The sequence below is a fragment of the Salvelinus alpinus genome, chromosome 1, assembly GCF_045679555.1.
Source record: "Salvelinus alpinus chromosome 1, SLU_Salpinus.1, whole genome shotgun sequence".
Taxonomy (NCBI): Eukaryota; Metazoa; Chordata; class Actinopteri; order Salmoniformes; family Salmonidae; genus Salvelinus; species Salvelinus alpinus.
In genome coordinates, this window is record NC_092086.1 from 13,015,141 (window position 1) to 13,037,930 (window position 22,790).

Genomic DNA, 22,790 nt, shown 5'->3' on the forward strand with positions numbered 1-22,790 from the left:
TGTGGTATTTCACCCAATAGATCTCTCTCTGTCTGTCCTGAGTGAACTGATAGCTGTGTGGATTAGTTCCATTCTGGTGGGTGTGGGGTCAGATATTTATAGCTGATTAAATCAGGAAGACTAACCATCACCAACGGCCACTGCTCTCTCTTTCTGTCTGTGTGTGTGTGTGTGTGTGTGTCTGTCTGTCTGTCTGTGTGTCTGTGTGTGTGTGTGTGTGTGTGTGTGTGTGTGTGTGTGTGTGTGTGTGTGTGTGTGTGTGTGTGTGTGTGTGTGTGTGTGTGTGTGTGTGTGTGTGTGTGTGTGTGTGTGTGGAGGCCTTTAACAGGTTGGATTAGCTGTCAGAGGTCCTACTTACCCTTTCAGTCCAGTTTGCTCACTAATAACAGTGTTGTTAAATGCAGAATCCAGGTTATCATGTCAGTGTGTGGTCACACACACACACACACACACACACACACACACACACACACACACACACACACACACACACACACACACACACACACACACACACACACACACACACACACACACACACACACACACACACACACACACACACACATACAGACACACGTTGTGGCCTGCTAGTCTCTGAGTAGTTGTGGTTTGACAGGCTGGGTTAGCTGACACATGCTCTGTGGCTCAGACTCCCAGTAAACACACATGATCGCACACAGTCTGGCCAGAGAGTTTCTAAACCCAGAGACCCAACATCTCAAGACTTCCGGGAACGCTTGTGAAACAGACCGTACAGACCAGCCCGGGATTTGGGGTTTGACAAGTCAATGAGAGAAGTGAAACATTCGTCCTTAATTGTTAGTTTTCTCAAAGTCTAAAGGCACAACATTTAGATTGGAGATCATTTCTTTAAGTAGTTGAACGTGTTATAACTCCAACCTCGTGGAAGTGACACTTTCATTTTTGTAAAAAACTATTTTATATTGTATATCGACTTTGGGGCTCCCGAGTGGTGCAGTGGTCTAAAACACTGCATCTCAGTGCAAGAGGCGTCACTGCAGTACCTGGTTTGGATCCATGCTGCACATTTGGCCCAGCATTGTCTGGGTTTGGCTGGGGTTGGGGACCGTCATTGTGAATAAGAATTGGTTCCTAACAACTGACCTGGTTCAATAAAATATCAAAGCAGGGCCTTTGATTTGACGGCACAACGTTGGGGATTTCTATTGGAGAAGACGTTTTAGCCTATCAACACACTGTACTGTCTTTGGTCTGGCTGTCAGTGTGTGTGTGTGTGTCTGTCAGTGTGTGAGTGTGTGTGTGTGTGTGTGTGTGTGTGTGTGTGTGTGTGTGTGTGTGTGTGTGTGTGTGTGTGTGTGTGTGTGTGTGTGTGTGTGTTCATTCACTGTGACTTTGGACTTTAACATCAAAGGATCTTCAAAAAGGTTTTGAGAGTTGAGTCTCTTTCTTCTGCACAACACACACAGACACACAGACACACACACAGACACACAGACACACAGACACACAGACACACACACACACACACACACACACACACACACACACACACACACACACACACACACACACACACACACACACACACACACACACACACACACACAGACATACAGACACACACACAGACACACACACACACACACACAGACACACACACACACATACACACAGACACACACACACACACACACTCTCTCTCTCTCTCTCTAAAGACTGATTGGCATGTATGATATCAAAGAATGCTGTGATCAAATGATGTTGTGTGTCCACACATGTCTTTGGGTGTGTGTCTCCTCCCTCTGTTTTTCAGTCGTTCATCCAGTCACTAACCATTCCCTCTCTCTCATCCCTCTCTCATCCCTCTCTCTCTCTCTCTCTCTCTCTCTCTCTCTCTCTCTCTCTCTCTCTCTCTCTCTCTCTCTCTCTCTCTCTCTCTCTCTCTCTCTCTCTCTCTCTCCCTCTCTCTCATCTCTCTCTCTCTCTCAATTCAATTCAATTCAATTCAAGGGGCTTTATTGGCATGGGAAACATGTGTTAACATTGCCAAAGCAAGTGAGGTAGATAATACACAAAAGTGAAATAAACAATACAAATTAACAGTAAACATTACACATACAGAAGTTTCAAAACAAGAAAGACATTACAAATGTCATATTATATATATACAGTGTTGTAACAATGTACAAATGGTTAAAGCACACAAGTTAAAATAAATAAGCATAAATATGGGTTGTATTTACAATGGTGTTTGTTCTTCACTGGTTGCCCTTTTCTTGTGGCAACAGGTCACAAATCTTGCTGCTGTGATGGCACACTGTGGAATTTCACCCAGTAGATATGGGAGTTTATCAAAATTGGATTTGTTTTCAAATTCTTTGTGGATCTGTGTAATCTGAGGGAAATATGTCTCTCTAATATGGTCATACATTGGGCAGGAGGTTAGGAAGTGCAGCTCAGTTTCCACCTCATTTTGTGGGCAGTGAGCACATAGCCTGTCTTCTCTTGAGAGCCATGTCTGCCTACGGCGGCCTTTCTCAATAGCAAGGCTATGCTCACTGAGTCTGTACATAGTCAAAGCTTTCCTTAAGTTTGGGTCAGTCACAGTGGTCAGGTATTCTGCCACTGTGTACTCTCTGTTTAGGGCCAAATAGCATTCTAGTTTGCTCTGTTTTTTTGTTAATTCTTTCTCTCTCTCTCTCTCTCTCTCTCTCTCTCTCTCTCTCTCTCTCTCTCTCTCTCTCTCTCTCTCTCTCTCTCTCTCTCTCTCTCTCTCTCTCTCTCTCTCTCTCTCTCTCTCTCTCTCTCTCTCTCTCTCTCTCTCTCTCTCAGACACAACTAAGGTGCTGGAGCAGGAGATACCCGCCTCGATGGAGGAGAGAGGGATGGAGGAAGTCAAACCAGTAGAAGACAAAGCAGCAGCAGAGAAAGCTGTGGAGGAGAGAGTAGCACAGGAGAAGACAGAGGACAGCACAGCGCAGAATAAAGGGACGGAGGAGAGAGAGATGGAGGGAGAAGTAGACGTAGAGAGAGAGATGGTGGGAGAGGTAGAGGTCGTGACCCCTTGTCCTACAGAGAGCCATGGTCTCCAGGGAACCATTAAAGGTCATGACCTCTTCGGCTATGTGGGCATCGAGGCTGTTCTGGACCAGATGAGACGCAAGACCATGAAGGCTGGCTTCGAGTTCAACATCATGGTAGTGGGTGAGTCGACAAACACACGCGCACACACGCGCACGCACACACGCGCACGCACGCACGCACGCGCACGCACACACACACACACACACACACACACACACACAGACAAATACGCACACACGCACACAGACAAACACGCACACACGCACACACAGACAAACACACGCACACACCACACACACATTGATGTCCTCATACAGTTCAGTCCAGTCAGCTAACTGTGCAACCTGATCTCTCAGTTTCTCAAAGTTTCACTTTCGAAATTCAACATAATATGGACGTCTAAAATTGATGCATTAATTCCACATAGTTACAGGGTTCATTCCACATAGTTACAGGGTTCATTCCACATAGTTACAGGGTTCATTCCACGTAGTTACAGGGTTCATTCCACGTAGTTACATGGTTCATTCCACGTAGTTACAGGGTTCATTCCACGTAGTTACATGGTTAATTCCACGTAGTTACAGGGTTCATTCCACGTAGTTACAGGGTTCATTCCACATAGTTACAGGGTTCATTCCACGTGGTTACAGGGTTCATTCCACGTAGTTACAGGGTTCATTCCACGTAGTTACAGGGTTCATTCCACATAGTTACAGGGTTCATTCCACATAGTTACAGGGTTCATTCCACATAGTTACAGGGTTCATTCCACATGGTTACAGGGTTCAATCCACGTAGTTACAGGTTAAAACAGAAACAACTCAAAGGATTAAGTTTAGGTATTCATTCCTAGTGGTTAAGGTTAGGTATTCATTCCTAGTGGTTAAGGTTAGGTATTCATTCCTAGTGGTTAAGGTTAGGTATTCATTCCTAGTGGTTAAGGTTAGGTATTCATTCCTAGTGGTTAAGGTTAGGTATTCATTCCTAGTGGTTAAGGTTAGGGTGATGGTTTGGGGAATAATGAAAAACAATGTGTTGTTTTTATGAAGTATCATCTGGTACTCTCCCTGGCTTGCTACAGTGTTGTGAACTGCCATGGCACAGTGGTCTGAGTGGTCTGAGGACGCTTCACCTCAGAGCATCATGAGTTCACGCCCAGTGAACGGTGAGGAAGACATGTATCGACGTCCTCAGGACCTTTACAACCAATCAAATGGTAGTTCTAGTGACCAGGATGAGCTGTGAACAGAATATTGTATTTGTAAACACTAGCTGTTAGAGGAACTGGTGTTTAGTGCCAGATTGAAGCTACAGTCAGCAGTAGAAACAAGATCAACTGGTGTTAAGTGTCAGATTAAAGCTACAGTCAGCAGTATAAAACAATAACAAAGCCTATTCCCCACCCCAGTTTCAGTAAAACTCTGAGGGATGGGGCTGGAGAAATGCAACCACTCAAATGCATAGACAGAGCAATGGATGCAAGGACTGACCATCCATGATATCAAAATTATAGTAAAAAAAAAAATGTAGGCTAATGTTTACATTAACTTTTTAATATACAATTAATGGCATAAAACAAGCTTATATTTTGGGTTCTGATGGGGTGAGAGAGTTCATGAGGCACTCATAAGTTATTTTATGCAATGGGTACATATCATAAATGCATGCTTCTGTTCGGCTGGTCGTCAGCATGCTTCTGTTCGGCTGGTCGTCAGCATGCTTCGGTTCGGCTAGCCGCCAGCATGCTTCGGTTCAGCTAGCCGCCAGCATGCTTCAGTTCGGCTAGCCGCCAGCATGCTTCAGTTCGGCTAGCTGCCAGCATGCTTCAGTTCGGCTAGCTGTCAGGTTGCTTCAGTTCGGCTAGCCGCCAGCATGCTTCAGTTCGGCTAGCTGTCAGGTTGCTTCAGTTCGGCTAGCCGCCAGCATGCTTCAGTTCGGCTAGCTGCCAGCATGCTTCTGTTCGACTGGCCGTCAGCATGCTTCAGTTCGGCTAGCTGTCAGGTTGCTTCGGTTGTGCTTGCATTCTCCCTTAAAAGACCTTCGCTTGAAAATAGTAGCGTCAATAGTACTGTTTGTCCATTCTGAGACGCCGTAACCAGTATACACTTCCTCAACATAGTCAGAACTCATCTAAAATAACTCAAGGAATCTGCCCTTCATTTTATGTTTTTGCCGAGGAGTTTGGTGCAGTATTTCCCAAAGAAAAAATTTACATGAAAACGAGTCGTCTCTTGTTGAATGACAACAAATACTTTATTGAAGAATCCAAACAGTTGACCAATCACGGACGAAGGGGCGTAGACTTCGGCTCCCGAATTTCGGACTGGCCTCGAAAAAAAAACCTTACCGAAATCTAAAACAAACAACAACGTCAATAAAATGTAATTGTAATATATGAACCAACTCTTCCCAACTGTTCTATCTAGGAAGCGGAGCCCTTAAGACTGCACCTCACCTGGCTTAAAATACTCTCAAACACACACACTGATAACACACACATGCATGGCAAGAGGCACAGGGCTTACCGACAGGAAGTCACAACAGGTGAACAGGAAAGAACTTGGTAGTGTGTGTGTGTGTGTGTGTGTGTGTGTGTGTGTGTGTGTGTGTGTGTGTGTGTGTGTGTGTGTGTGTGTGTGTGTGTGTGTGTGTGTGTGTGTGTGTGTGTGTGTGTGTGTGTGTGTGTGTGTGTGTGTGTGTGTGTGTGTGTGTGTGTGTGTGTGTGTGTGTGTGTTGTGCACCCGTGTGTGTCAAAGGACAGAGATGTTTTTAGCTGTGCTGATGAAAAGCTCAGAAATAAAATCCTTCGGCTGCAGTCTAACATGTGGGATGTCATCTATCTCTGTCTGAATGAGGGGGGTTTCATGCTTAATGTGTCTCATGCTGCCTCTAGCCACACACACACACACACACACACACACACACACACACACACACACACACACACACACACACACACACACACACACACACACACACACACACACACACACACACAGAGTGAGATGTAGTAAACAGCTGTGTGTATATAACTGCCATAGATGGTAATTAGTAGTTGAGGCAGGAAACTATGAGCATTATGAAGCACCTGCTTCAAAACCATTATAAACCTCCCTGTAGTGATGTCAGGGGAACATTGACTGTCCTGTTGGTTGGTATATAAACCTCCCTGTAGTGATGTCAGGGGAACATTGACTGTCCTGTTGGTTGATATATAAACCTCCCTGTAGTGATGTCAGGGGAACATTGACTGTCCTGTTGGTTGGTATATAAACCTCCCTGTAGTGATGTCATTAGAACATTGACTGTCCTGTTGGTTGATCTATAAACCTCCCTGTAGTGATGTCAGGGGAACATTGACTGTCCTGTTGGTTGATCTATAAACCTCCCTGTAGTGATGTCAGGGGAACATTGACTGTCCTGTTGGTTGATCTATAAACCTCCCTGTAGTGATGTCAGGGGAACATTGACTGTCCTGTTGGTTGATCTATAAACCTCCCTGTAGTGATGTCAGGGGAACATTGACTGTCCTGTTGGTTAATATATAAACCTCCCTGTAGTGATGTCAGGGGAACATTGACTGTCCTGTTGGTTGATCTATAAACCTCCCTGTAGTGATGTCAGGGGAACATTGACTGTCCTGTTGGTTGATCTATAAACCTCCCTGTAGTGATGTCAGGGGAACATTGACTGTCCTGTTGGTTGACCTCTAATAGCTTCAACCCAGTCAGTCTGGATATTGTCTGATAATGTCACAACTACACTTGCTGTATTAGTGAACCATCAACTCTTAGACTAGCAGTGGTACATTGCTCTATAGATGTTGTTGTAGAGCTGTCAGAGGAGGTCCTAGGGCTCGTTTTGCTCAGAGGAGAAGATATTTGTTTCTTGTCCACCTGCTGTTTGGCAATGGAGCCCAAATACCACACACCTCTCTCTCTCTCTCTCTCTCTCTCTCTCTCTCTCTCTCTCTCTCTCTCTCTCTCTCTCTCTCTCTCTCTCTCTCTCTCTCTCTCTCTCTCTCTCTCTCTCTCTCTCTCTCTCTCTCTCTCTCTCTCTCTCTCTCTCTCTCTCTCTCTCTCTACCTGCTGAGTGTTCTTTACAGTGGAGCCAGCATTCCTCTGATCTGTTGTGTTGTAGAGCGTTCTGACCATTATTTAAAATAGCCACCCCACTTCGGTCTGACCAATCACAGAACACCACAAAGAGGCTGATTTAGGTTGGACCAATCCGGTCAACCTCACATGGTGGCTGGCTTTGATTCTGACAAATCACAGAGCTCCACAGTGGTGGCTGGCTCCCAGGTTACTATGGCCTCTCCCATGCTCCTGTGGTCAAGCATTCACGGAGAGGGAGGAAAGGTGAGGGGAAAGGGAGGAGAGGAGAGAGGGAGGAGATGTAGAGGAGAGGAGGCTAACTCCCTGGCTCGGGAGGCTATAAGAGGACAATTCTTCTTTTTGCCTAACCTCATCCTCCTCTCTCTCCTTCTCTCCTTCTCCCTCTCTCTCTCTCTCTCTCTCTCTCTCTCTCTCTCTCTCTCTCTCTCTCTCTCTCTCTCTCTCTCTCTCCTTCTCTCTCTCTCCCTCTCTCCTTCTGTCTCTCTCTCCTTCTCTCTCTCTCTCTCAACTTTAGTTCTGGGGGTTAAAGACAAAGTGAAAGGACTGTCAGTCAGATGAAACAGGAAGACAAACCAATCGCTGTCAGAAAAAGATACAGACTCAGGATGAGGGACAGGGGTGACACACATATACACACGTACTACGCACACACACACACACACACACACACACACACACACACACACACACACACACACACACACACACACACACACACACACACACACACACACACACACACACACACACACACACACACACACACACACACACACACACACACACAAATTCAAATTTAAGTCCAGCGACTGTGTGTTCTTCCACAGCAGGAAGGAGGTGACAGGACCAACACACACACACTTCCTGTTCACAAAGATCCACTTCCCTTATTCCCACCATGACTGAAATCGCTACCAAACACACACGTATGCGCACAAACACAGCTATAGAGCTATATTGTAATTCCCAGTAAGTAGTCCTCCATGTCCTTTAACCCTGACAGTAGATGTGGGACTCTAACAGCTCCTGACAGTAGATGTGGGACTCTAACAGCTCCTGACAGTTGATGTGGGACTCTAACAGCTCCTGACAGTTGATGTGGGACTCTAACAGATCCTGACAGTAGATGCGGGACTCTAAAAGCTCCTGACAGTAGATGTGGGACTCTAACAGATCCTGACAGTAGATGTGGGACTCTAACAGCTCCTGACAGTAGATGTGGGACTCTAACAGCTCCTGACAGTAGATGTGGGACTCTAACAGCTCCTGACAGTAGATGTGGGACTCTAACAGATCCTGACAGTAGACGTGGGACTCTAACAGCTCCTGACAGTAGATGTGGGACTCTAACAGATCCTGACAGTAGATGTGGGACTCTAACAGATCCTGACAGTAGATGTGGGACTCTAACAGCTCCTGACAGTGTTTTGGTTAACCATGTCACATGACCTTTTCATCAAACTGTCCCCTTTTGTTTTTATATTTGATTGTCCAGCACCAGCCTCAGCACCATCCTCAGACCATCCTTCATTTTTGGTCAAATTCTCATTTCTGTAAAAGGTTTAAAATGAAGGGTAAAATCCAGGTCATTTGAAATGAACCAAAACACAGGGCCCTAGCTATAGGCTACAGTGGAACATTCTATTAAAGGTTCCCTCAAATAGATTCCCTCAAATAGAATCAGTGTTATGATGAGGTGGATAATTCCCCCAAATAGAATCAGTGTTATGATGAGGTGGATAATTCCCTCAAATAGAATCAGTGTTATGATGAGGTGGATAATTCCCTCAAATAGAATCAGTGTTATGATGAGGTGGATAATTCCCTCAAATAGAATCAGTGTTCTGATGAGGTGGATAATTCCCTCAAATAGAATCAGTGTTATGATGAGGTGGATAATTCCCTCAAATAGAATCAGTGTTATGATGAGGTGGATAATTCCCTCAAATAGAATCAGTGTTATGATGAGGTGGACAATTCCCTCAAATAGAATTAGTGTTCTGATGAGGTGGATAATTCCCTCAAATAGAATCAGTGTTCTGATGAGGTGGATAATTCCCTCAAATAGAATCAGTGTTATGATGAGGTGGATAATTCCCTCAAATAGAATCAGTGTTCTGATGAGGTGGATAATTCCCTCAAATAGAATCAGTGTTATGATGAGGTGGATAATTCCCTCAAATAGAATCAGTGTTATGATGAGGTGGATAATTCCCTCAAATAGAATCAGTGTTATGATGAGGTGGATAATTCCCTCAAATAGAATCAGTGTTCTGATGAGGTGGATAATTCCCTCAAATAGAATCAGTGTTATGATGAGGTGGATAATTCCCTCAAATAGAATCAGTGTTATGATGAGGTGGATAATTCCCTCAAATAGAATCAGTGTTATGATGAGGTGGATAATTCCCTCAAATAGAATCAGTGTTATGATGAGGTGGATAATTCCCTCAAATAGAATCAGTGTTAAAGAAAAGCTGAACTCAGGTCAGCTAAGTGGCAGGTAGCCTAGTAGTTAGAGTGTTTGGCCAGTAACCGAAAGGTTGCTGGATCGAATCCCTGAGCTGACAAGGTAAAAATCTGTCGTTCTGCCCCTGAACAAGGCAGTTAACCCACTGTTCCCCGGTAGGACGTCATTGTAAATAAGAATTTGTTCTTAACGGACTTGCCTAGTTAAATAAAAATGTAAAAGTTCACACATGGACACACAGACACACAGTCTACCATGGTCAACACTAAACAGTGTATCTCTGTCCTGTCTTTCTCCTACAGGTCAGAGTGGACTAGGGAAGTCTACCCTGGTCAACACTAACCAGTGTATCTCTGTCCTGTCTTTCTCCTACAGGTCAGAGTGGACTAGGGAAGTCTACCCTGGTCAACACTAACCAGTGTATCTCTGTCCTGTCTTTCTCCTACAGGTCAGAGTGGACTAGGGAAGTCTACCCTGGTCAACACTAACCAGTGTATCTCTGTCTTGTCTTTCTCCTACAGGTCAGAGTGGACTAGGGAAGTCTACCCTGGTCAACACTAACCAGTGTATCTCTGTCCTGTCTTTCTCCTACAGGTCAGAGTGGACTAGGGAAGTCTACCCTGGTCAACACTAACCAGTGTGTCTCTGTTCTGTCTTTCTCCTACAGGTCAGAGTGGACTAGGGAAGTCTACCCTGGTCAACACTAACCAGTGTATCTCTGTCCTGTCTTTCTCCTACAGGTCAGAGTGGTCTAGGGAAGTCTACCCTGGTCAACACTCTGTTCAAGTCTAAAGTCAGCCGCAAGTCCTGCAGCCCGAACTACGAAGAGAAGATCTCCAAGACTGTCAAACTGCAGTCCGTCAGCCATGGTGAGCACACACACACACACACCAGATAGACACATACACACATACACCCACTATAATGTGTGCTGCTGTACAGACTCATGTCCTGGATGGTAGATGTAATGTTTCAGTTCTAAAACACTGGCTTGGCCTACAACTGTATCGTTAAATGTCCTGTCCTGTCATGTACAAACACACACACATTTCCACTCTACTCTGTCTGTTTGCCTTGGAGTTCTCCCAGATCCTCTGAGGAGAGAGAAACACACAGGGACAGATCAATCACACTGACAGACTGTGTGTTTGTCATTCTAATGCATTCTAGAAGGGAGAGAGAGACCGTTGCCCTAGAGCACACAAAAAACTATACATACCTCGGCCTAAACATCAGCACCACAGGTAACTTCCACAAAGCTGTGAACGATCTGAGAGACAAGGCAAGAAGGGCCTTCTATGCCATCAAAAGGAACATAAATTTCAACATACCAATTAGGATCTGGCTAAAAATACTTGAATCAGTCATAGAGCCCATTGCCCTTTATGGTTGTGAGGTCTGGGGTCCGCTCACCAACCAAGATTTCACAAAATGGGACAAACACCAAATTGAGACTCTGCATGCAGAATTCTGCAAAAATATCCTCCGTGTACAACGTAGAACACCAAATAATGCATGCAGAGCAGAATTAGGCCGATACCCACTAATTATCAAAATCCAGAAAAGAGCCGTTAAATTCTACAACCACCTAAAAGGAAGCGATTCCCAAACCTTCCATAACAAAGCCATCACCTACAGAGAGATGAACCTGGAGAAGAGTCCCCTAAGCAAGCTGGTCCTAGGGCTCTGTTCACAAACACAAACACACCCCACAGAGCCCCAGGACAACAGCACAATTAGACCCAACCAAATCATGAGAAAACAAAAAGATAATTACTTGACACATTGGAAAGAATTAACAAAAAAACAGAGCAAACTAGAATGCTATTTGGCCCTAAACAGAGAGTACACAGTGGCAGAATACCTGACCACTGTGACTGACCCAAACTTAAGGAAAGCTTTGACTATGTACAGACTCAGTGAGCATAGCCTTGCTATTGAGAAAGGCCGCCGTAGGCAGACATGGCTCTCAAGAGAAGACAGGCTATGTGCACACTGCCCACAAAATGAGGTGGAAACTGAGCTGCACTTCCTAACCTCCTGCCCAATGTATGACCATATTAGAGAGACATATTTCCCTCAGATTACACAGATCCACAAAGAATTCGAAAACAAATCCAATTTTGATAAACTCCCATATCTACTGGGTGAAATTCCACAGTGTGCCATCACAGCAGCAAGATTTGTGACCTGTTGCCACAAGAAAAGGGCAACCAGTGAAGAACAAACACCACTGTAAATACAACCCATATTTATGTTTATTTATTTTAACTTGTGTGCTTTAACCATTTGTACATTGTTACAACACTGCATATATATAATATGACATTTGTAATGTCTTTATTGTTTTGAAACTTCTGTATGTGTAATGTTTACTGTTCATTTTTATTGTTTATTTGACTTTTGTATATTACCTACCTCACTTGCTTTGGCAATGTTAACACATGTTTCCCATGCCAATAAAGCCCCTTGAATTGAATTGAATTGAATTGAATTGAATTGAAAAGGAGAGAGAGAGTGAGAGAGACAGAGAGGGAGAAAGAGAGTGAGAGAGAGAGCCAGGGAGAGTGTGTGTGAGAGAGAGAGAGAGAGAGAGAGAGAGAGAGAGAGAGAGAGAGAGAGAGAGAGAGAGAGAGAGAGAGAGAGAGACAGATAGAGAGAAAGAGTGAGAGAGGGAGACAGCGAGAGAGAGAGAGACAGATAGAGAGAAAGGGTGAGAGAGGGAGACAGCGAGAGCAAGAGAGAGAGAGAGAGAGAGAGAGAGAGAGAGAGAGAGAGAGAGAGAGAGAGAGAGAGAGAGAAAGAGAGACAGCATGAGCAAGAGAGAGAGAGAGAGAGAGAGAGAGAGAGAGAGAGAGAGAGAGAGAGAAAGAGAGACAGCATGAGCAAGAGAGAGGGAGGCAGAGAGAGAGAGAGAGAGAGAGAGAGAGAGAGAGAGAGAGAGAGAGAGAGAGAGAGAGAGAGAGAGACCTGTTGCCACAAGAAAAGCCCAACCAGTGAAGAACAAACACCATTGTAAATACAACCCATATTTATGTTTATTTATTTTACCTTTTGTACTTTCACTATTTGTACATCGTTACAACACTGTAAATAGACATAATATGACATTTGAAATGTCTTTATTCCTTTGGAACTTTTGTGAGTGTAATGTTTACTGTAAATTTTAATTGTTTATTTCTCTTTTGTTTATTATCTATTTCACTTGCTTTGGCAATGTTAACATATGTTTCCCATTTCAAAAAATCCCTTAAATTAAATTGAGAGAGAGAGAGAGAGAGAGAGAGAGAGAGAGAGAGAGAGAGAGAGAGAGAGAGAGAGAGAGAGAGAGAGAGAGAGAGAGAGAGGGAGAGGGAGAGGGAGAGGGAGAGGGAGAGGGAGAGCTGAGGAGAGAACCAGGTAGAACCAGCTGAAGAGAGAACCAGGTAGAACCAGCTGAAGAGAGGCCCAGGTAGAACCAGCTGAGGAGAGGCCCAGGTAGAACCAGCTGAGGAGAATCCCAGGTAGAACCAGCTGAGGAGAATCCCAGGTAGAACCAGCTGAGGAGAGGCCCAGGTAGAACCAGCTGAGGAGAGGCCCAGGTAGAACCAGCTGAGGAGAATCCCAGGTAGAACCAGCTGAGGAGAGGTCCAGGTAGAACCAGCTGAGGAGAATCCCAGGTAGAACCAGCTGAGGAGAGGCCCAGGTAGAACCAGCTGAGGAGAGGCCCAGGTAGCACCAGCTGAGGAGAGGCCCAGGTAGAACCAGCTGACCCCCTCTAGGCTACCTGCCGCCCCCCACTAGGCTACCTGCCGCCCCCCACTAGGCTACCTGCCGCCCCCCACTAGGGTACCTGCCGCCCCCCACTAGGCTACCTGCCGCCCCCCTCTAGGCTACCTGCCGCCCCCCACTAGGCTACCTGCAGCCCCCCACTAGGCTACCTGCCGCCCTCCACTAGGCTACCTGTCGCCCCCCACTAGGCTACCTGCCGCCCCCCACTAGGCTACCTGCCGCCCCCCACTAGGCTACCTGCCACCCCCCACTAGGCTACCTGCAGCCCCCCACTAGGCTACCTGCCGCCCCCCACTAGGCTACCTGCCGCCCCCCACTAGGCTACCTGCAGCCCCCCACTAGGCTACCTGCAGCCCCCCACTAGGCTACCTGCCGCCCCCCACTAGGCTACCTGCAGCCCCCCACTAGGCTACCTGCCGCCCCCCACTAGGCTACCTGCCGCCCCCCACTAGGCTACCTGCCGCCCCCCACTAGGCTACCTGCCGCCCCCCACTAGGCTACCTGCAGCCCCCCACTAGGCTACCTGCCGCCCCCCACTAGGCTACCTGCCGCCCCCCACTAGGCTACCTGCCGCCCCCCACTAGGCTACCTGCAGCCCCCCACTAGGCTACCTGCCGCCCCCCACTAGGCTACCTGCAGCCCCCCACTAGGCTACCTGCCGCCCCCCACTAGGCTACCTGCCGCCCCCCACTAGGCTACCTGCAGCCCCCCACTAGGCTACCTGCAGCCCCCCACTAGGCTACCTGCCGCCCCCCACTAGGCTACCTGCCGCCCCCCACTAGGCTACCTGCCGCCCCCCACTAGGCTACCTGCCGCCCCCCACTAGGCTACCTGCAGCCCCCCACTAGGCTACCTGCCGCCCCCCACTAGGCTACCTGCCGCCCCCCACTAGGCTACCTGCAGCCCCCCACTAGGCTACCTGCCGCCCCCCACTAGGCTACCTGCCGCCCCCCACTAGGCTACCTGCAGCCCCCCACTAGGCTACCTGCAGCCCCCCACTAGGCTACCTGCCGCCCCCCACTAGGCTACCTGCAGCCCCCCACTAGGCTACCTGCCGCCCCCCACTAGGCTACCTGCCGCCCCCCACTAGGCTACCTGCAGCCCCCCACTAGGCTACCTGCCGCCCCCCACTAGGCTACCTGCCGCCCCCCACTAGGCTACCTGCCGCCCCCCACTAGGCTACCTGTGTTGTAATAGCAGTGGGCCAGGTAGAGTGTGTTGTAATAGCAGTGGGCCAGGTAGAGTGTGTTGTAATAGCAGTGGGCCAGGTAGAGTGTGTTGTAATAGCAGTGGGCCAGGTGGAGTGTGTTGTAATAGCAGTGGGCCAGGTAGAGTGTGTTGTAATAGCAGTGGGCCAGGTAGAGTGTGTTGTAATAGCAGTGGGCCAGGTAGAGTGTGTTGTAATAGCAGTGGGCCAGGTAGAGTGTGTTGTAATAGCAGTGGGCCAGGTAGAGTGTGTTGTAATAGCAGTGGGCCAGGTAGAGTGTGTTGTAATAGCAGTGGGCCAGGTAGAATGTGTTGTAATAGCAGTGGGCCAGGTAGAGTGTGTTGTAATAGCAGTGGGCCAGGTAGAGTGTGTTGTAATAGCAGTGGGCCAGGTAGAGTGTGTTGTAATAGCAGTGGGCCAGGTAGAGTGTGTTGTAATAGCAGTGGGCCAGGTAGAGTGTGTTGTAATAGCAGTGGGCCAGGTAGAGTGTGTTGTAATAGCAGTGGGCCAGGTAGAGTGTGTTGTAATAGCAGCGGGCCAGGTAGAGTGTGTTGTAATAGCAGCGGGCCAGGTAGAGTGTGTTGTAATAGCAGCGGGCCAGGTAGAGTGTGTTGTAATAGCAGCGGGCCAGGTAGAGTGTGTTGTAATAGCAGCGGGCCAGGTAGAGTGTGTTGTAATAGCAGTGGGCCAGGTAGAGTGTGTTGTAATAGCAGTGGGCCAGGTAGAGTGTGTTGTAATAGCAGCGGGCCAGGTAGAGTGTGTTGTAATAGCAGCGGGCCAGGTAGAGTGTGTTGTAATAGCAGCGGGCCAGGTAGAGTGTGTTGTAATAGCAGCGGGCCAGGTAGAGTGTGTTGTAATAGCAGCGGGCCAGGTAGAGTGTGTTGTAATAGCAGCGGGCCAGGTAGAGTGTGTTGTAATAGCAGCGGGCCAGGTAGAGTGTGTTGTAATAGCAGCGGGCCAGGTAGAGTGTGTTGTAATAGCAGTGGGCCAGGTAGAGTGTGTTGTAATAGCAGCGGGCCAGGTAGAGTGTGTTGTAATAGCAGTGGGCCAGGTAGAGTGTGTTGTAATAGCAGTGGGCCAGGTAGAGTGTGTTGTAATAGCAGCGGGCCAGGTAGAGTGTGTTGTAATAGCAGCGGGCCAGGTAGAGTGTGTTGTAATAGCAGCGGGCCAGGTAGAGTGTGTTGTAATAGCAGCGGGCCAGGTAGAGTGTGTTGTAATAGCAGTGGGCCAGGTAGAGTGTGTTGTAATAGCAGTGGGCCAGGTAGAGTGTGTTGTAATAGCAGTGGGCCAGGATCCAACCCATTCTGCAGCAGTATGTGTGTTCTGGAAGCAGCAGACCAACCTTAGGCCACAATGGCCGCTCTGTCTTGGACAGGCTAGATGTACGGTGAGCAGAGCGAATGGTCTTTAGCTCCAGTCAGGATAGTGGAGCAGCGTTGATATCAGATGACAAAGTTAGCCTAAAAGGCCAAGTTTGTGTAAGTAGTGTTGTGACTAGCAGGGTCAAAGGTCAAGTCGCTAAACTACTAACTGACTGTTCAGTTCTGCAGTTACTGTTGCTGCTACCCCTGTTTCAGTGTTTCATTGTGGAGGTGTGTGTGTGGGGGGGGGGGGTCTTACCATGTAGTCGTTGAGTATAGGTGGTTGTGTTCTCTCTGGAATGATGCTGGTTCCTGTAGTGTACAGTCCAACCATGTAGTCCTTGAGTCACCACGGTACTCTCCTTTCCTACTTCCTGTTTGTGCGCACTTCAAACATAACCTATGACAATCGCAGTTTGTATTTCATCAGTTCTACTCAGAACATTGCTGACCTCCCTGGTCTCTCCACCAGCCATGTTCAGAACCAGGGCTGACCTCCCTGGTCTCTCCACCAGCCATGTTCAGAACCAGGGCTGACCTCCCTGGTCTCTCCACCAGCCATGTTCAGAACCAGGGATGACCTCCCTGGTCTCTCCACCAGCCATGTTCAGAACCAGGGCTGACCTCCCTGGTCTCTCCATCAGCCATGTTCAGAACCAGGGCTGACCTCCCTGGTCTCTCCACCAGCCATGTTCAGAACCAGGGCTGACATCCCTGGTCTCTCCACCAGCCATGTTCAGAACCAGGGCTGACCTCCCTGGTCTCTCCACCAGCCATGTTCAGAACCAGGGCTGACCTTCCTGGTCTCTCCACCAGCCATGTTCAGAACCAGGGCTGACCTCCCTGGTCTCTCCACCAGCCATGTTCAGAACCAGGGATGACCTCCCTGGTCTCTCCACCAGCCATGTTCAGAACCAGGGCTGACCTCCCTGGTCTCTCCATCAGCCATGTTCAGAACCAGGGCTGACCTCCCTGGTCTCTCCACCAGCCATGTTCAGAACCAGGGCTGACATCCCTGGTCTCTCCACCAGCCATGTTCAGAACCAGGGCTGACCTCCCTGGTCTCTCCACCAGCCATGTTCAGAACCAGGGTTGACCTTCCTGGTCTCTCCATCAGCCATGTTCAGAACCAGGGCTGACCTCCCTGGTCTCTCCATCAGCCATGTTCAGAACCAGGGCTGACCTCCCTGGTCTCTCCACCAGCCATGTTCAGAACCAGGGCTGACCTCCCTGGTCTCTCCACCAGCCATGTTCAGAACCAGGGCTGACCTTCCTGGTCTCTCCATCAGCCATGTTCAGAACCAGGGCTGACCTCCCTGGTCTCTCCATCAGCCATGTTCAGAACCAGGGCTGACCTCCCTGGTCTCTCCACCAGCCATGTTCAGAACCAGGGCTGACCTCCCTGGTCTCTCCATCAGCCATGTTCAGAACCAGGGCTGCTGCTGCTGCACAATGGAATATTATGGACTAGCAATGGTAACCTTCTGTTAGTTCCACTGTGGTGTGTGTGCGTGCGTCTGAGTGTGTGTTTAACATTGTGCTAGCTCGCCTGGGGATTGTGTGTTTTGTGTGTTATGTGTGAGTTTTAAGTAGATAGGTCAGATGGTATGTCAGATGGTATGTCCCCCCCACAACAAACTCACACACACACACACACACACACACACACACACACACACACACACACACACACACACACACACACACACACACACACACACGCACTCACACTCACACAATCCCCAGGCGAGCTAGCACCATGTTAAACAGTCAGGTGAAGAAAAGGACATGTCTGTCTCTTTTATAGGAGCTTCCCTGAACATGAACCTGCTAAACATCACTTCCTCTGTTTCTAGACTCTGTCTGCTTAACAGCTTTATGTGGCTCCACCATTAAGGTCCCGTGGAAGAGAAGAAACCACTACACTTCACTTAGACTCTTACTATGATGAGTTCCCATAAAGACCCATTCCATCTAGAACAAGTCTAAACATGGTCAAGTGTGTGTGTGTGTGTGTGTGTGTGTGTGTGTGTGTGTGTGTGTGTGTGTGTGTGTGTGTGTGTGTGTGTGTGTGTGTGTGTGTGTGTGTGTGTGTGTGTGTGTGTGTGTGTGTGTGTGTGTGTGTGTGTGTGTGTGTGTGTGTCTGTGTGGGAATCTCACCTCCATGTTACCATGTTCCTCTCACAGTGAAACCATGTGACTCAGTACACGTTCAGAAGTCCAGAGTCACCAGACATGAGGGGAAACTAGAATTTATACATTAACCAAACATAGAAAGTAAATGTCGTATATATTCCGTATATATATATATATATATAAAATGTCTCAGAATCCTGCTATAGAGCAAGGCAGGAGGATGTAGCTGCAGTAGTGCGTAAGTACTAGACCAGTTTACAGCTAGGTAGATGTAGCTTGGTACTTAAGTACCAGGCCTGCGGTAAGATCATTGGGTCAGCAAAGCAGCTTACCTGACCAGAGCTGAGGGATAGAGATAGTTTACAGCTAGGTAGATGTAGCCCACTGTCAGAGTATTAGCTAGGTAGATGTAGCCCACTGCCAGAGTGTTAGCTAGGTAGATGTAGCCCACTGCCAGAGTGTTAGCTAGGTAGGTGTAGCCCACTGTCAGAGTGTTAGCTAGGTAGATGTAGCCCACTGCCAGAGTGTTAGCTAGGTAGATGTAGCCCACTGCCAGAGTGTTAGCTAGGTAGATGTAGCCCACTGTCAGAGTGTTAGCTAGGTAGATGTAGCCCACTGTCAGAGTGTTAGCTAGCTAGGTGTAGCCCACTGACAGAGTGTTAGCTAGGTAGATGTAGCCCACTGTCAGAGTGTTAGCTAGGTAGATGTAGCCCACTGTCAGAGTGTTAGCTAGGTAGATGTAGCCCACTGCCAGAGTGTTAGCTAGGTAGATGTAGCCCACTGCCAGAGTTCTAGCTAGGTAGATGTAGCCCACTGCCAGAGTGTTAGCTAGGTAGATGTAGCCCACTGTCAGAGTGTTAGCTAGGTAGATGTAGCCCACTGCCAGAGTGTTAACTAGGTAGATGTAGCCCACTGTCAGAGTGTTAGCTAGGTAGATGTAGCCCACTGTCAGAGTGTTAGCTAGGTAGATGTAGCCCACTGTCAGAGTGCTAGCTAGGTAGATGTAGCCCACTGCCAGAGTGCTAGCTAGGTAGGTGTAGCCCACTGCCAGAGTGTTAGCTAGGTAGATGTAGCCCACTGACAGAGTGCTAGCCAGCCAACACCTGCTTAATGCATGATACTGGACACTCTCTAACTAAGACAGAGCCAATATCTTTACCAGTCTTCAACCACCCACTCTATCACTATCCATCTGTTTTGGAGGTGTCTTGCCATGCCAAAATCCTGGGTCTGTACTCACAAATCATCTCAGAGTAGGAGAGCTGATCTAGGATCAGTTTAGCCTTTTCATAATAAATCAGATTACACGGAGAGGGGGACCTGATCCTAGATCATAATGAATCAGATTACATGGAGAGGGGACCTGATCCTAGATCATAATGAATCAGATAACATGGAGAGGGGGACCTGATCCTAGATCATAATGAATCAGATAACATGGAGAGGAGGGACCTGATCCTAGATCATAATGAATCAGATTACATAGACAGGAGGGACCTGATCCTAGATCACAATGAATCAGATTACAAGGAGAGGAGGGACCTGATCCTAGATCATAATGAATCAGATTACATGGACAGGAGGGACCTGATCCTAGATCATAATGAATCAGATTACATGGAGAGGTGGGACCTGATCCTAGATCATAATGAATCAGATTACATGGAGAGGTGGGACCTGATCCTAGATTATAATGAATCAGATTACATGGAGAGGTGGGACCTGATCCTAGATCATAATGAATCAGATTACATGGAGAGGGGGGCTGATCCTAGATCAGCTAAAATGCTTTATGAGTATGGCCGTTGGTCCACCCCCTTGTAGGACACTACGCCGGGGGTGGGACTCTGGAGGGAACCGTGTCTAGACAGCCGCCCACTCACCTGGGACCGAGACGCTGACGCGAGATGGGGTTAGGTGTGTAGGTTTGGCTTAGGCCTGTGGCTAGCTTTAGTACCTTGTGTTATCTCTGTGCTCAACAGATCTAGAGAAGATATCTGACCCAGAAACAGTTGTTAAGTCATCCTTATACCCCCTGGGATAGATGGTTCCCTCTGAGGCCACAGATCTAGAGAAGATATCTGACCCAGAAACAGTTGTTAACTCATCCTTATACCCCCTGGGATAGATGGTTCCCTCTGAGGCCACAGATCTGGAGAAGATATCTGACCTAGAAACAGTTGTTAAGTCATCCTTATACCCCCTGGGATAGATGGTTCCCTCTGAGGCCACAGATCTAGAGAAGATATCTGACCCAGAAACAGTTGTTAAGTCATACTTATACCCCCTGGGTTAGTGCTTCTTAACCCTGCTCTGGGGACCCAAAAGGGGTGCATTTTGGTTTTTGCACCGAGCCCTAAAACACTTGATTCTAATCAAAGGCTTGATGATGAGTTGGGTTAGGGGGACCGCTGACTGACCTCTACCTCCTGAACTCACGTCCCGGGGGAAGACAGAGGGAGCGGCACAGCACTTGTTCCCCTGGATACTGTAAATATTTAGAGCTAGATGTCACCGCAGGCTACAGATCTAGGATCAGATGTCCTCCCTCTGTACTAACCTCTGACCCAGTGTCAGTGGTTAGGGGACAACTTCTGCCTTCTTCCTGTACATGTCAGAACCTTAGAGAAGAGAAAGAGCCTCACATCCTCTGTCCCCTGGCTGCTATAAAGCACACAGATAGATGCAGTAAAACAGACAGGAAAACACAAAGAGCTGCAGAAAAACAGACAGCAAAACAGATAGAGAGATGCTGTAAAACAGACAGTAAAACAGACTGAGAGATTCTGTAAAATAGACAGGTAAACAGACAGTAAAACAGACAGTAAAACAGACAGTAAAACAGACAGGAAAACACAAAGAGCTGCAGAAAAACATTTTACATTACATTTAAGTCATTTAGCAGACGCTCTTATCCAGAGCGACTTACAAATTGGTGCATTCACCTTATGATATCCAGTGGAACAACCACTTTACAATAGTGCATCTAACTCTTTTAAGGGGGAGGGGGGGGGTTAGAAGGATTACTTTATCCTAAAACAGACAGTAAAACAGACTGAGAGATTCTGTAAAACAGACAGTAAAACAGACTGAGAGATTCTGTAAAACAGACAGTAAAACAGACAGTAAAACAGACTGAGAGATGCTGTAAAACAGACAGTAAAACTGTAACGGCAGCCTTCCCTCTCTTCACGAGAAGAGAGGGTGTAGCAGGGATCGGACCAAGACGCAGCGTATTCCGTGTTCAACATATTTAATAAACAGACGATAACGTGAACACTTACAAAACTACAAAATAACAAATGTGGCAAAACCGATACAGTCCTTTCTGGTGCAGACAAAACACAAAGACAGGAAACAACCACCCACAATCCCCAACACAAAACAAGCCACCTATATATGATTCCCAATCAGAGACAACACAAAACATCTGCCTCTGATTCAGAACCATATTAGGCCAAACATAGAAACAGACAAACTAGACACACAACATAGAATGCCCACCCAGCTCACGTCCTGACCAACACTAAAACAAGCACAACACACAAGAACTATGGTCAGAACGTGACAAAAACAGACAGTAAAACAGACTGAGAGATGCTGTAAAACAGACTGAGAGATGCTGTAAAACAGACAGTAAAACAGACTGAGAGATGCTGTAAAACAGACAGTAAATCAGACTGAGAGATGCTGTAAAACAGACAGTAAAACAGACTGAGAGATGCTGTAAAACAGACAGTAAAACAGACTGAGAGATGCTGTAAAACAGACAATAAAACAGACAGTAAAACAGACTGAGAGATGCTGTAAAACAGACTGAGAGATGCTGTAAAACAGACAATAAAACAGACAGTAAAACAGACTGAGAGATGCTGTAAAACAGACAGTAAAACAGACTGAGAGATACTGTAAAACAGACAGTAAAACAGACTGAGAGATGCTGTTATACAGACAGTAAAACAGACTGAGAGATGCTGTAAAACAGACAGTAAAACAGACTGAGAGATGCTGTAAAACAGACAGTAAAACAGACAGTAAAACAGACTGAGAGATGCTGTAAAACACACAGTAAAACAGACTGAGAGATGCTGTAAAACAGACAGTAAAACAGACAGTAAAACAGACTGAGAGATGCTGTAAAACAGACAGTAAAACAGACTGAGAGATGCTGTAAAACAGACAGTAAAACTGTAACGGCAGCCTTCCCTCTCTTCACGAGAAGAGAGGGTGTAGCAGGGATCGGACCAAGACGCAGCGTATTCCGTGTTCAACATATTTAATAAACAGACGATAACGTGAACACTTACAAAACTACAAAATAACAAATGTGGCAAAACCGATACAGTCCTTTCTGGTGCAGACAAAACACAAAGACAGGAAACAACCACCCACAATCCCCAACACAAAACAAGCCACCTATATATGATTCCCAATCAGAGACAACACAAAACATCTGCCTCTGATTCAGAACCATATTAGGCCAAACATAGAAACAGACAAACTAGACACACAACATAGAATGCCCACCCAGCTCACGTCCTGACCAACACTAAAACAAGCACAACACACAAGAACTATGGTCAGAACGTGACAAAAACAGACAGTAAAACAGACTGAGAGATGCTGTAAAACAGACTGAGAGATGCTGTAAAACA

The 22,790-nt window shown here is 47.1% G+C and overlaps 1 protein-coding gene across 5 annotated transcripts in view; it reads left to right on the plus strand.

The window, feature by feature from the left end:
• septin12 (septin 12) overlaps window positions 1–22,790 on the plus strand; it is a 178,809-nt gene that overhangs the window by 130,337 nt on the left and 25,682 nt on the right. For 4 of the 5 annotated variants that reach the window (XM_071391282.1, XM_071391320.1, XM_071391300.1 and 1 more), the window contains 2 exons: window positions 2,818–3,189; window positions 10,401–10,529. In XM_071391282.1, the coding sequence (XP_071247383.1) occupies window positions 2,818–3,189; window positions 10,401–10,529 (501 nt within the window). The remainder of the gene's footprint in view (window positions 1–2,817; window positions 3,190–10,400; window positions 10,530–22,790) is intronic. The other variant, XM_071391290.1, reaches the window with a different exon arrangement.